The 11,879-nt window shown below is 37.1% G+C and overlaps 2 protein-coding genes across 4 annotated transcripts; both read right to left on the bottom strand.

The window, feature by feature from the left end:
* Positions 1 to 226: 226 nt before the first annotated feature.
* On the bottom strand, positions 227 to 5,111 carry LOC148321230 (uncharacterized). Of its 2 annotated transcripts, XM_088318295.1 has the most exons (9): positions 5,024 to 5,111; positions 3,631 to 3,805; positions 3,043 to 3,149; positions 2,239 to 2,949; positions 1,992 to 2,162; positions 1,468 to 1,660; positions 1,314 to 1,387; positions 689 to 879; positions 227 to 539 (listed from the first exon to the last, which is right to left on the bottom strand). In XM_088318295.1, exons 1-9 carry the CDS (start codon positions 5,091 to 5,093, stop codon positions 453 to 455), a joined length of 1,779 nt encoding a protein of 592 aa, XP_088174421.1. In that variant the 5' UTR covers positions 5,094 to 5,111; the 3' UTR covers positions 227 to 452. The 2 variants fall into 2 exon arrangements, with proteins under 2 accessions (XP_088174421.1, XP_088174422.1); XM_088318296.1 differs by lacking the exons at positions 1,314 to 1,387; positions 1,468 to 1,660.
* Positions 5,112 to 5,232: 121 nt separating this feature from the next.
* Positions 5,233 to 11,366, bottom strand: LOC148321229 (histone-lysine N-methyltransferase SETDB1-B-like). 2 transcript variants are annotated; one of them, XM_088278637.1, is made up of 8 exons: positions 11,121 to 11,366; positions 9,919 to 10,000; positions 9,543 to 9,824; positions 8,808 to 8,975; positions 8,237 to 8,438; positions 7,262 to 7,335; positions 6,965 to 7,155; positions 5,233 to 6,866 (listed from the first exon to the last, which is right to left on the bottom strand). In XM_088278637.1, exons 2-8 carry the CDS (start codon positions 9,998 to 10,000, stop codon positions 6,762 to 6,764), a joined length of 1,104 nt encoding a protein of 367 aa, XP_088134763.1. In that variant the 5' UTR covers positions 11,121 to 11,366; the 3' UTR covers positions 5,233 to 6,761. The 2 variants fall into 2 exon arrangements, with proteins under 2 accessions (XP_088134763.1, XP_088134762.1); XM_088278636.1 differs by having other exon boundaries at positions 9,919 to 10,005; positions 11,121 to 11,365.
* Positions 11,367 to 11,879: the final 513 nt, after the last annotated feature.

Below are 11,879 nucleotides of genomic sequence, written 5' to 3'. Positions count from 1 at the left end.
TGTAGTTCAGCAATGTAAGTATCAAAGTTATCACTTACTGTATATCAGCCATTTTCAACCACTGTGCAATCTGTGAGAGCTCATCAGGTGAGCTCTGGGAAATTATCCAATTTCACTGATTTGGTCTGAAAATGATTTCCTGACAAAAAAAAAAAAAAAACAGGACCGGCTGGAGGTTTACCCAAGTAACAACTTGGCTTTGTGTCAAATTATGGATGAAGAAAGCTAGAAAACATCATTTTATTTAGGAGAGAACATTGCAACATTTTATAAAAAAAATGGTAACAGGAACTGCACATCACAACATAAAGCATATGATCACCAAACATTGAGCTGTATTAGAAAAAAAATCCTTCAAAAAATGTTGGTAACATTCACTATGTCTGAATAACTGGGTTAATTGGGAGGAATGATGGCTGAGTTTGGCGAGCAAAACTGCTTGTCCAGTAACATTAAGATCCCGTTTGCAACTTGCTAATTTTAGCCATGTGCTCCAAGCGCCACGAGCCCCTGTGGATCCATTCCTTAAGTTGACTTTCCTAAAGATGACAAAGCAAAATGATGACAGGGTACAACAATTAAACAACAAAAAACATTTTCCTCAAATAGAACTCATATGAATAATTTGCATATTTTCGCTATTCATGGCAAGGTTCCCGAGGAAGAGCAAAATGTTGATTATACTGACCACAAACAAGATCTGCATCAGGCTACAGTCGATGCACTGAATCACACAGCTCTCCTTAACTCCGTTGCGCTCCACATTAAGGCGTAGTCCAGGCTCGCACTGGAGGAGGGGAGGGTAAGGCCAGACCTTTAAATATTCCTTCACAAATATCCTGTGGGAAGTATTGCTGATGTCATCCTCAGGGTTCTCCACTGTCACAGGAAAACAAGGATGACAAAAGTCTGGTAAAAGTGCTCGTAATCTACATCCAGTTTTTGTCTGTCATTTCAGAAAGTCAAAGTACATTTAAGCCACAATAGATAACTATTTCAAGTCTGTTTATTGTCATTTTTCTGATTATAGCTTAGAGATGACGAAAATCAAAATTCAGTGCCTCAGAAAGTTCAGTATTGGAAACTCATGGTGTCTCATTGTGATCCCCCTCCCCTTCAAAATTGAAATTAAACATGTGATTATTCTTTTTCAAAGTCCTCTTCCCATCTATTGAAAAGTAAAACAAGCAAATCTGTATTTAAACAAAAAAATGTATTTTTGTTAAACAGGTGCCAAGCACTATTTTCAGTTGTGGTTTTAAAACAGGCACGCGTTCCTCATGCAAATGTTAATGACAAAGGCCCAAACTTACAAGGTGCACACACCAGGTGAAGATGAGTTAAGCCGACGTACAACGCCGTCTGATCGTCAATCAAGACCAGAAACCTAAACACGTTCAATCAGATTTGATCATACTCAAGTAGTTCAAAGTGATTTTTGCGACAAGCATTTTGTACATAAAATACCTCTGCTTGTTTTTTATGGATGGGAACTCTGCCAAAATGCCGGGCTGGAAGACGTCGTCACCTCCGACCACCACTCGGGCGCCGACGTAAAAGTACGCGAACTCGAATTTGGTGCCGAAGGCGAGGTGATGTGCGGAGACAAGCCGCTTGGCCTTGTCCTTAAACCCGACCAAATATTTGAGCTTACCACTGTCTGGGAGGAAAAAATAGAATATTTATTTGGATGACTTTGTAAACTGCTCAATTGGCCCCATACTTGGTATCCGTGACTACCGATTATTAGAATTTTTTTAAATTTTGTTTCATAACAGCCAGTAAAAGCATTGCTTCTGAAAACTGAAGGAGCTGGAGAGTAGTCCAAAATTTTATTACCCATGTAATAAACAAAATATAAATGAAAATGATTCTAACAAATTATAGTAACATTTTTTTTACGTGAAATAAGGAAATATGACATTGAGACCGACTCAACATAATCGCTCAACTCCAAACTTGTACAAAACCAGAATATAAATTCTCTTTACCAATTTTGATAATTAGCTCCACTTTCCCGTGCTGCCAACACATTCCCGTCTTCTTGGCCAAGACCTCCATACCGACTTCGATCTTCATCTCTGGCACTTTCCTGGGTGCATTAAAGGAGGAACTCGACGTTGCAAGGGAGCGTGCTGATATTATGAGAGCTGCAGTTTCGACTGTAAGTGCAAGGGACATTTCAAATGGTCAGGAAATTGTATGACACTAAATAAGCAATGGTGATTATAACTGTACCAGGATGAGATGGTTGGGTAATGCGTGCGGCTTTTCCGGCATCTGGTCCTGTTTCCTTTGTCTTGCTCTTAGTGTTATTTTCTGTTGGGTTGGTTTTACTCACAGTTTTATTCCCCATTGGGTTGGGTTTACTCATTGTGTTATTTTCAGTTGACTTGGTTTTGCTCCCAGTGTTATTTCCTACTTTGTTGGTTTCACCTGAGGATGCTGGTGTATCCACTGTCATAGCCTCGCCTGCAGTGGCATTTGTTGTTGGGCTAGTTTTACATAATGATTTTTTTGTTTTCTTCGTCTTTGTGGCCAGCGGTGGTTTTGATGTTTTTTTTGCACGATTATTCACTGGCCATTTAATCCTGATACGTGGTCTTTTGCTCGGTGACGGCTCCATTACAAAATCGTTATCGCTTGCACAATTGTCAGTATCAGATGCAACAAAATGTGACTCATTTACACTGTTGTCAGAATTGGATGCAACAGAACTTGAGTCCTCAGTGTCACCGTCACCGTCACTTTTGTGATTCTCAGGACTTTTTCGACGTAAAGCCCGGATTTCGTTTATGTTCAGTTTGGTCAAGACTACCTTTGCTTGTTTGGATAAACAAACTTGGTCGTCACTGTCATTTAAGTGTTTTTTTCGTATAGGAGTGGAACTTCTTGACAGGCTACCACAAACATCCACCTCAGAATCTGATGTTGACGGGGTGGAGGGTCCTGGAAAGCCAAACAACACAAATTAATTGAAAGATGAGCAAAACTAAAGAAGCTTGCTTGATGGGAATATAGGCTTTGGATGAATTCAATTACCATCACTTGTGATTTCGATGACATCCTCATCAGCATCTATGTCTTTGTATTCCCAACCCAGAAAAGCATACAGCTCCTTCACAATGGCTTCATATGCTGCCGCAGAGCTGCAAAGACATCAATGCACCGAAGGCAGAAAATGGAACAAGTCCTAAATAATTCTAAAATATCTGATATTTAAAACTGTACATGTAACTGGAATTCCTTTGCATCAATCACAACCCAAGAGGCGAGGTTGAAAATTTTGTGAAAATAATCAATTTCTTTTCCTCTATATAAAAATGGTGATTGAAGATGTTTTATAAAGTTTGAAGAGACGCTGTTTGGAAAGGCGCACCTTATTCAAAGGATAATTTTAAAATGTTTCTAGGTTGCGATCCAAATTCCTTAGTCATTGAATAACTTAAATGTACTCCAAGTCATAGATGTAACAATAGTATTGCTAGTTTTTGTTGATGTTGTTTAGGGGGTGGTTTAGAGTGAGGAACAGGGTGCTGTACTGTAAAAGTTAAGAAGTTAATAAATGTGACGTAAGCAAGTCAATGCTTTAATCGTCCACTCTGTAGAGTGAAACAACAGCCCACTCACTTGCTGAGTTCCTGCAGTCGGCCATCTTGTTTCTCACAATTTTCCAGTAGAGACTTCAAAAGATTGCATTGCTCCTGTACAGCAGGTGGGGTTACATCCATTTTTTGCACAGTCTCCGAAATCCAACTCTGGAGCTCTTCTAGGGTCATCTCTATCTCATTCCCCTCCATAATCACTGCAATATGCAATGTTACATTGTGGTTATGGAAATCAAAATTTCAATACGAGACTTTAGCTTGACATTTCAAATTCAAGTTACAAGAACAATATAGCTACTTTTATTAATGCCAAGCAACTTTTCACCTGAGCAAAATATTAAATTATAGACACTGGACAGGTGTGTTTTCTACAGCAGTTATTCAAACAAAAAATAGCTCTGGATATCAGCGGGATACTACAGAATGTTTGAAGCACGCATTACAAAGAAATATAGAGAGGCCAAGCTTTGAATTTTCAAAAAGTACAGAGATGAGCCTGACAATTTCTGGGACGTTTGAGTTGGTCACAGGCCTGTTAATGGAGCGATGTATGCAAGGCTTTGGTACTGGTAATTGAACGTTGAGGATCATCGTCCTTAAACGGTTTGACTATTTTCTTACGCAGTTGGTCCCAAAGAGGTAAACCTCACCCCATCTTTGCTTGAGAAGGACTGAGCAATTCAGGGAAGCTATTTTTATACTCAATCATGGCATACACCGGCTCTCAATTCACTTCTTCACCTCTGGGATCTTCCAAACAGGTTTAATGAGCACTCCTAAACTATCACAGACTTTTTTTGGAAAGTGTTGCAGCCATAAAATTCAAAGATAATTATTTGCAAAAAAAAACAAAGTCAATCAGTTTGAACATGACATATACCGTCTTTGCAGTGTATGCAATTGAACATATAGGTTGAACATGATTTGAAAATTAGGTAAAACAACGTCCAAACCTAATTGGAATTTGGGTTTGTAAATTACCCAAGTCATTATTGGGCGTTTTCAAAGATTTTAAAAATAAAGTCATAACACATTCATGGTTTAACCTCATTGCCACCTTCAAATTCACTAACAAAAATATTACCGGAGTTTCAGAGATAGACAGCTTAGAAAGATATGAATGCGTGAGGTTTGCTTCACTCCTGTGGTGTGTTATCGAGACCTCAATATGAAACTAATATTTGCGAAATTAAACGACAAAAGTCACAAAAAAAAACGATTTTTTAAAGACTGGTCGAATTAGTCAACTCTTGATTCAAGACGATTACCTACATAACAAACCTTAAGATGGCGGTCCTATAAGACAGCGGAAGTACGTTTTTCCAATAGTTTGTCTTTTGCTGTCATGTTTTCCAGGTATGGTAAGTTTTTCACAGTCCGGTCTTACGTGCAGTAACGTTATCAAAATTACCCACGAAATAAGCGTCCCCTTGTACACAATTTTTCCCCGGTGGAGGAGTCTTCGTCTTCTTCTTCGTTCACCATTCAAACCTCTGCCGCCCCCTCGTGGTCGAAAGTACGAATAATACGTCTTCTTTGTGATCCAAAACAATATTACATACATTTGATATCGCTCCTTCGAAGTTCTTTTTTCCCCAGAAAAAAAGACATTTTATATAACACAAAAATTACTGTTTTTTTATTAAGATATTGCAAATGTACATGAAAACATTCATAGCATTGATGGATAAAGGAACAAGAACTGCGGACATTTCAAATGTATTTTCTTTTGTACAACTTTCCAAAATGTAGCAACTAAAAACAGCATGAAATATTTTACATACAGTCCAACCTTGGTTTTCAAATGTAATCCGTTCGGGGACTTTTTCCCAGAGAAATAGAGTAAATGGAAATGAGATTTAACTGTTCCAGCTCTAAAACCTATTTATAGTTCCACCGAATTGTTAACGATAACTATTTTACAATAAAGATATGAGTGAAAAATATTGTAAAGAACTGTTGCACTGTGTTCACAAGTAAATCACTGTGCTTTTTTTGCTTACAGAAACTTGCTGTTTATGAATGTCACTAGCAGTTTCCTCTTTGTTTAGAAATCAGTTGTCCAACTCAAAGGCCTGGGGGCCAGATTTGGCCTGCCAAATAATTTTGTGTGGCCCACGAAAACAAATTATTTGCATCCACATAATTTTTTATTTTTACTGATTCTTATTTAAAATAAATGTATTATTTGTACTAACAGTTTTTACTGGCGTCAAATTTCAAATGTATTTATTCATCAATTTGATGTTTAAATTGCTGGCATGGGGCTTATTGGTCAGCGAGAGTTTTTGACAATGCAATGCTAATGATTTAACAAACACGGCGTTTTGGGAGTCTCGTGAAAAGTGATGATTATCGGATTTACAAGGATTCCGCCAGACGCCAGCACTATGCAATGAGGTAATCACACATTTGAGTTCACAGTCATAATGGCCCTCCACAACTACAACGTGGCGCGCGTCAAAAATGAATTAGCATATACTGAGGACTAATTCAGAACAAAAATAACATATCTGTAACAAGTGAAACAAAGAACTAGTGACGTTTATGTGGCGCAAGAAGCACAAACGGCATTCTACAGCCATGGAAAGACCATTTGTGAACCAAAAACAGTACATGAACAGAGGGCATTTTTCTTTGAAAATGTTTCTAAAACCAAAATGTAGACAAGTCATTTGTAAACCAAGGTTCCACTGTTCCACAACATTTTACCAATAAAATGCAAAATCTTTTTTTATGGTCAACAGACAACATTAGTCTTCATCTCCACCCGAACTCCTGTATTAAAAGAAAAAACTTCTGAAGCTGTACTAACCTACTGTTACTGAGTTCTCTCCATTGCATTAAAACTAATGCACATGGTTGATGTCTAAAACAAAGCTGCTTATCAATAAGTATAAACAAAATATACAAGTTTCGGGAAAAACTAAAACACTAGACACTGGGGAAAAAAAAAAAAAAAGCTGTTTTAATAGTTGTTTAAATTGAAATAATAGCAATCCACCCAATAACTCACCAAACACATTTTTACAATTCACCGGAGAGAAATCGAACTAAAGTATATAAAAAGTAAGCCAATTATGGCCCAAAAAAAAGTATTTTCCAAAGGAATTTGAAGTCTTTTGCAATGACGAACTTGTAACTGGAGCCACTTTACTGTTCACCTGCCTCAGCTTCTCTTCTCCTCAGTTCCAAGAACCTTGGCATATGCGACAGCCGAATGGAGCCACGGTGAATCCACTCTTTGTGCCGATTACACTGTGGGCATGACAACATAACCGCAGCGTCATCCAAAACAATCGGACAAAGACGACGACAAGAATGAGATAAATAGACGAGGAAAAGTTGTGACGAACCTCGGAAACCACCATTATCAAGCTGGAGTCGACCATCTCCACTTTGCACCTCTGCTGGACTCCGTTAAACTCCACGAGGGCGTTCTGACCAGGCTTGTATTGAGTTAAATGAGGGTACGGCCAGTCGCTTATGTACTGCTCCATAAAACGCTTGTGAGTGTCGTCCTGAATGTCATCTGTGGGCTCCGGTACTGATGATGGATGACAAAAACAGTATTGCAATAAAAGTTCGATGCAGGTATGCGAATGAAGTCAGGTTAAAAAATAAAATAAAATAGTGTAAATGTGTCAACTTACATGGTCTACACACCAGGTAAAATAATGTTAAGCCAACATAGACGGGTCTGTGGTTATCCAGGAACACCAGAAACCTAAAAAAAGATTCAGAGCTTTAATGAATTGAAAATGTATTTTCTCAAGTAAACGAAAAGCCCTTATCGAAAACTCTTTGGCCCGCCTTTAGTCACACTCGAACCTGATTTTCAAATTTAGACATTGCATCTGAAAATGAATCTCAGGATTTGATTCAATTACTATTCAAGGCACAACTGGTCGCCAATTCAATTGTGAATTTGTCATCCTGTGACTACTAATTCCAAAACAGTATTTGAGATGAGGCCCCATTATGTATTCATTGTGCCAGTGCACACTTCTGGCTCTGCGCCAAGACACAAGTGAGTGATTTACATTAACATGTCATAATCATATCACTTTTCATTCACTAAAGGTTTGTATGATTGTTAAATTCCCAATACGTTTGCACCAAGGTTATTATAGGAAAGGAAAACTAACAAAATAACAAAAACTTAAATGGAATTATTTTTTTTTAGTTAACACAAAAAATTAAATAAAAAAATTAAAACGTGTGAACAAAAACAAATGAAAACACAATTAAAACAAAGCACTTTTAAAAATATTAAAATTAATAATCCACAAACACGCTCTAAAAAACGAAATACAAAAGTATAAATGAAATAAAAACTAACTACAATGAAAAAATCTAAAACTATTAAGCAGGTACTACTTTACATCTTTGCATAGAGAAGAATAAATAATATGTACTAGTCACTTGCTCAACGTGCGCCAAATTTACTGTACACTTCTGTGTTTCACTTATTTTTGTTCTGCATTTTTTAATAATCAATTCTAGGAATATATTAATCAATTCAAAACAGTTTACAAGTTGTCACAAAGAACGCACTTTTAACAAATACTTTTCAAAATAATTGGAACTTATTGTAAAGTTCTTTTCAAAATGAACCGTTCACACACCTAAGGCGGTTCTTTCTGCTGGGGAGCTCTGCCAAGATACCAGCTCGGAACTGAGTGGTGTCCTCCTGACAGTTGACAACCACTCGTGCACCGACGTAAACCTGCTCCAGCCTCGGTGTGACCTCAAAAGCAATGTGGTGCCCAGACACCAGGCTCCTTCCCTTTTCTTCAAACGTAATCTTGTACTTCAGTCGTCCGTCTTCTACAATGACAATAAATACATCAATAAAATACCACAATCAGGTTGAATCAAGAGATAACCGGAATAATAAACATCTTGAACATGCAAAGACTTTTGGAGAAATATTGCGTGGACTTATGAAATAAAGTTCAAACTTGTTGAAAAGTGTGTGATCTGTTGCATCGGGCAATAAAAATTATATTTTTAAGAAAATGATCATATCTACAGTCAAGCGTGGCCACAGTGTGGAGCTCTGGGGCTGCTTTACTTCTTCAGGACCTGGACGGCTTGCTGTTTTATATGAAACAATGGATTGTGCCGTCCAGCACAAAATAATGCAAGCAAACATAATGCCACCAAGTTCTGCCAGGTATTTATTACGATTCCCACCTTTAGTAACAACCTCCACAATCCGACCCCGTTGCCACCTCAAGTTTTTCTTCCTGGCCAGTACGGTCGAGCCCACAGTGATTTCCTCCTCAGGCAGATCAGGGCGGGTTTTAGTTGTTTCTTGAGGCACGTAGGCAAATGCTGATGAATCAATTATGGGAGTGTGATCTGTGAAAATAGGGAATAGCGCAACATTTTTTTTCATACCTATTTGGTGAGATGCTCCATCTCTAGCAACTACTAACACCATCATCCAGTGGCTATGAAAATCAGGTAATAATCCTCAAACAGTAGGGAGGACTTTTTATTCAAAAGTAATGCAATTGTAATTTTATTTCCTTAATCTTATGGTTTAAAATGTGATTTTTTTTCAAGGTCCTCTTCTCTGGTATTTTTAAACAAACAGAAGCAATAAATTAATCTTATTACAATGAATGATCTGTTTTTTTTTCATACGAAACAATCACAGTTGTAAACTTACACAGCACTTTCAATCTTTTAAGTGTTCATTATGACAGCTTCTTAAAATTCTACAAACGTGTGCGGCTTAAACATAAATCACGAGATTACAAAATAATGCAAACAAATGTATGGCTTCATCACTTTAAATAGTCATGTTTTATAAAGCAATTATATAATTGTTTTATGAAATTCCTTAAGTGTATTCTACATGTTTACATATGCAAAGTTGGAACGAGGCAATATTTTCCCCCTGATAGGATATGAAGTCCTTACCAATATTATTGACATTTTTTTTCTTTTTAGGATTTGGTCTCTTTGCAGATGGATTATCTGAATCACTGGATTCATTATATTCAGAATCTGAACTGCTTTGAGATTCATCTTCGCTGTAAAACTGCGGAGGCGTCGGTGGTCGAAGAGCACTGATCTTGTAGTCAGGAAGCCTGACCAAAGATACCTCCAATCGTTTCAATAATCCGTATTCCAAACGCGTGCTTTTGCAGGGAGAGCCACTAGTGGAAGGCCCTGACTCACATTGGGATTCGGGCAAGTTTTCTAAAACGAAAGTTATAAAAGATAAACACATTAACTAACACATTAAGATATAACACATTTTAAATACAGGTAAAAACATTGTCACCCTACTTACCAAACTCAAACCTTCCTCGCTTTGCACTGGTTTCTTCGGACTGTGACATTGTCACCTCCAGTTGATCATCCATCTCCATCATCTTCACTAGTAGACACAAAATCAATGAGTCCGTAAAGAAAACAAAAAAAACAATGGTGACTACACAAATTTGAAACGGCCTAGGTAAAAATGTATTCCTGAAAATTTGCGAATTTATACATTTTCATCCAAAAGCTTCCTTAAAAAATAATTCTTGAAACTGGAATACACAAAAATGTTAGCCTCTTTGTAAGTTAATTGGTGCAATTCAAGAACTTAATTTAGCTGACATTTGCTATTTTTAGGGAAGCAAATTTTGCTCCAGAAAACCTATCTATTTCTTTGCACATTGCAGACTCAGGATGCAAAAAAATGCAACAGACTTTATATTTTTGATACATTATTGTATCTATATTTACTATTTTCACTTTTGTTCAGAGACCATTGGGAGATTTATTTTAACAGAAGACCACTAACAACAATGTGTCCACGTATGTTATATCAGCTATATTATTGTTATTGATAAAATATAATTGCTTTCATTGCGGATTAATATTTTTATGTAGAATGTTTAAAAATAATACAGTTAATGACAGTATTTTAATTTAATGAAGGTGCCCGTAGTTGCAGCAGCTAGATAGATTGATATGTAGTATGATTATTATATTTAATTTTACAAACACAATATATATTTGACATCATCATTACATCACAAGACACAACTTTTTTAGAACTATTTCGTGCAGTTTCCTTTCGGTTGCATGAAAATTACGAAATCGGAAAATATAAAAAAAAAAAGCAATGGCGGGAACAAAGTACTGAAAAGTTACGCGGTGAAATCCAACATTGAACTGAATTAGACGATATTTTGTAAGTAATCATAAAGGGTAACTGCTTAACAGATCGATGTACCTCAAGTGTGATGGAAGGCAAGTCGCTAGGAACACTTTACTCTGATAAGCACAACCTTATTGTTTCCAACATTTGAGCGACACCGTTAAACCGCTAGCATGAGCAATTCTTAACAGAAAGTGACGCCAAAGGAGATGTCATCTTTTTTTATGCTGTTGGTGAAATTTACAGAAACGATTTTATCGTGACCGTTTCAAGACTGTGAAATGACCGCACAAGTCAAGTATATAACGATGTATTAAGAAAAACGGTGGCTGTGACTAGCTTACCTGATTTAACGAACTCCTCGCCTTTAGAGTCTTTGGGACTACGATTTTGTAGCACTAAGAGCATGAAGAGTTCGTTACAAATACGATCAAAGCGTTCCCGCCTTGACTACCGGTGACTAATATAAATACGATGAAGCGTCAAGATTATGTTAGCTGAAATACTCCTTCGTCGTCGTCGCTTTCTTTCTCGTCGTTGTCCCTTTTCTTCTTCTGATGATTTTTTTAGGGTGGCTGGCAAACAGCGATATGGGACGTTTCCGCCACCTACTGGTTAGGGGTTTGTATCGTACTATCGAGTTTCATGTAGGCCAGGGGTGGGCAAACTTTTGAATGGCGGGCCACAATGGGTTCTAACATTTGACAGAGGGGCCAGACCAGGAGCAGGTAGATGGAGTGTTTTGGTAACCTCACCTCATCAGAGAAAAATGTATTTTTAAATGAAAGTGTACAAAAGCATTACAACAAAATATGTCTGACACATCACAGTATTTAGAAAATAAACCATTAACAAGGTTTATTCATTTATCAAAAACTCATCATAGGAACTGGCAAGGGTAAGTCCAATGAAAGCTGAATCAAATTTTTTGTTCGGTTTTAACACCATCAGTGAGGCAGTCATTAAAAATGTTTATTGTTGTGTTTGGAGTTTACAGTAGTGTAGAACTGTGCTGCATTGGGCATATTTTTAAATGTGTTTTTTTTTAAATATAAATATAATTTCAGTTAAAGAGCTTCTACTTATTAACATTAGACAAAACA

This window comes from Idiotropiscis lumnitzeri, chromosome 16 (genome assembly GCF_059441095.1).
Source record: "Idiotropiscis lumnitzeri isolate Australia: NSW breed Sydney's pygmy pipehorse chromosome 16, RoL_Ilum_1.0, whole genome shotgun sequence".
Taxonomy (NCBI): domain Eukaryota; kingdom Metazoa; phylum Chordata; class Actinopteri; order Syngnathiformes; family Syngnathidae; genus Idiotropiscis; species Idiotropiscis lumnitzeri.
This window is presented reverse-complemented; position numbering and strand designations above follow the sequence as displayed.

Coding starts and splice junctions, on each gene's coding strand:
- LOC148321229 (XM_088278636.1), bottom strand. CDS start 11,184: ATGCTCTTAGTGCTACAAAATCGTAGTCCCAAAGACTCTAAAGGCGAG. Junction 10,006..11,120: donor CGAGGAGTTCGTTAAATCAG/GTAAGCTAGTCA, acceptor TGTGTCTACTAG/TGAAGATGATGGAGATGGAT. Junction 9,825..9,918: donor GCGAGGAAGGTTTGAGTTTG/GTAAGTAGGGTG, acceptor CTTTCGTTTTAG/AAAACTTGCCCGAATCCCAA.
- LOC148321230 (XM_088318295.1), bottom strand. CDS start 5,093: ATGGTGAACGAAGAAGAAGACGAAGACTCCTCCACCGGGGAAAAATTG. Junction 3,806..5,023: donor TACAAGGGGACGCTTATTTC/GTGGGTAATTTT, acceptor TGCATATTGCAG/TGATTATGGAGGGGAATGAG. Junction 540..688: donor TGATGCAGATCTTGTTTGTG/GTCAGTATAATC, acceptor TGTCATCTTTAG/GAAAGTCAACTTAAGGAATG.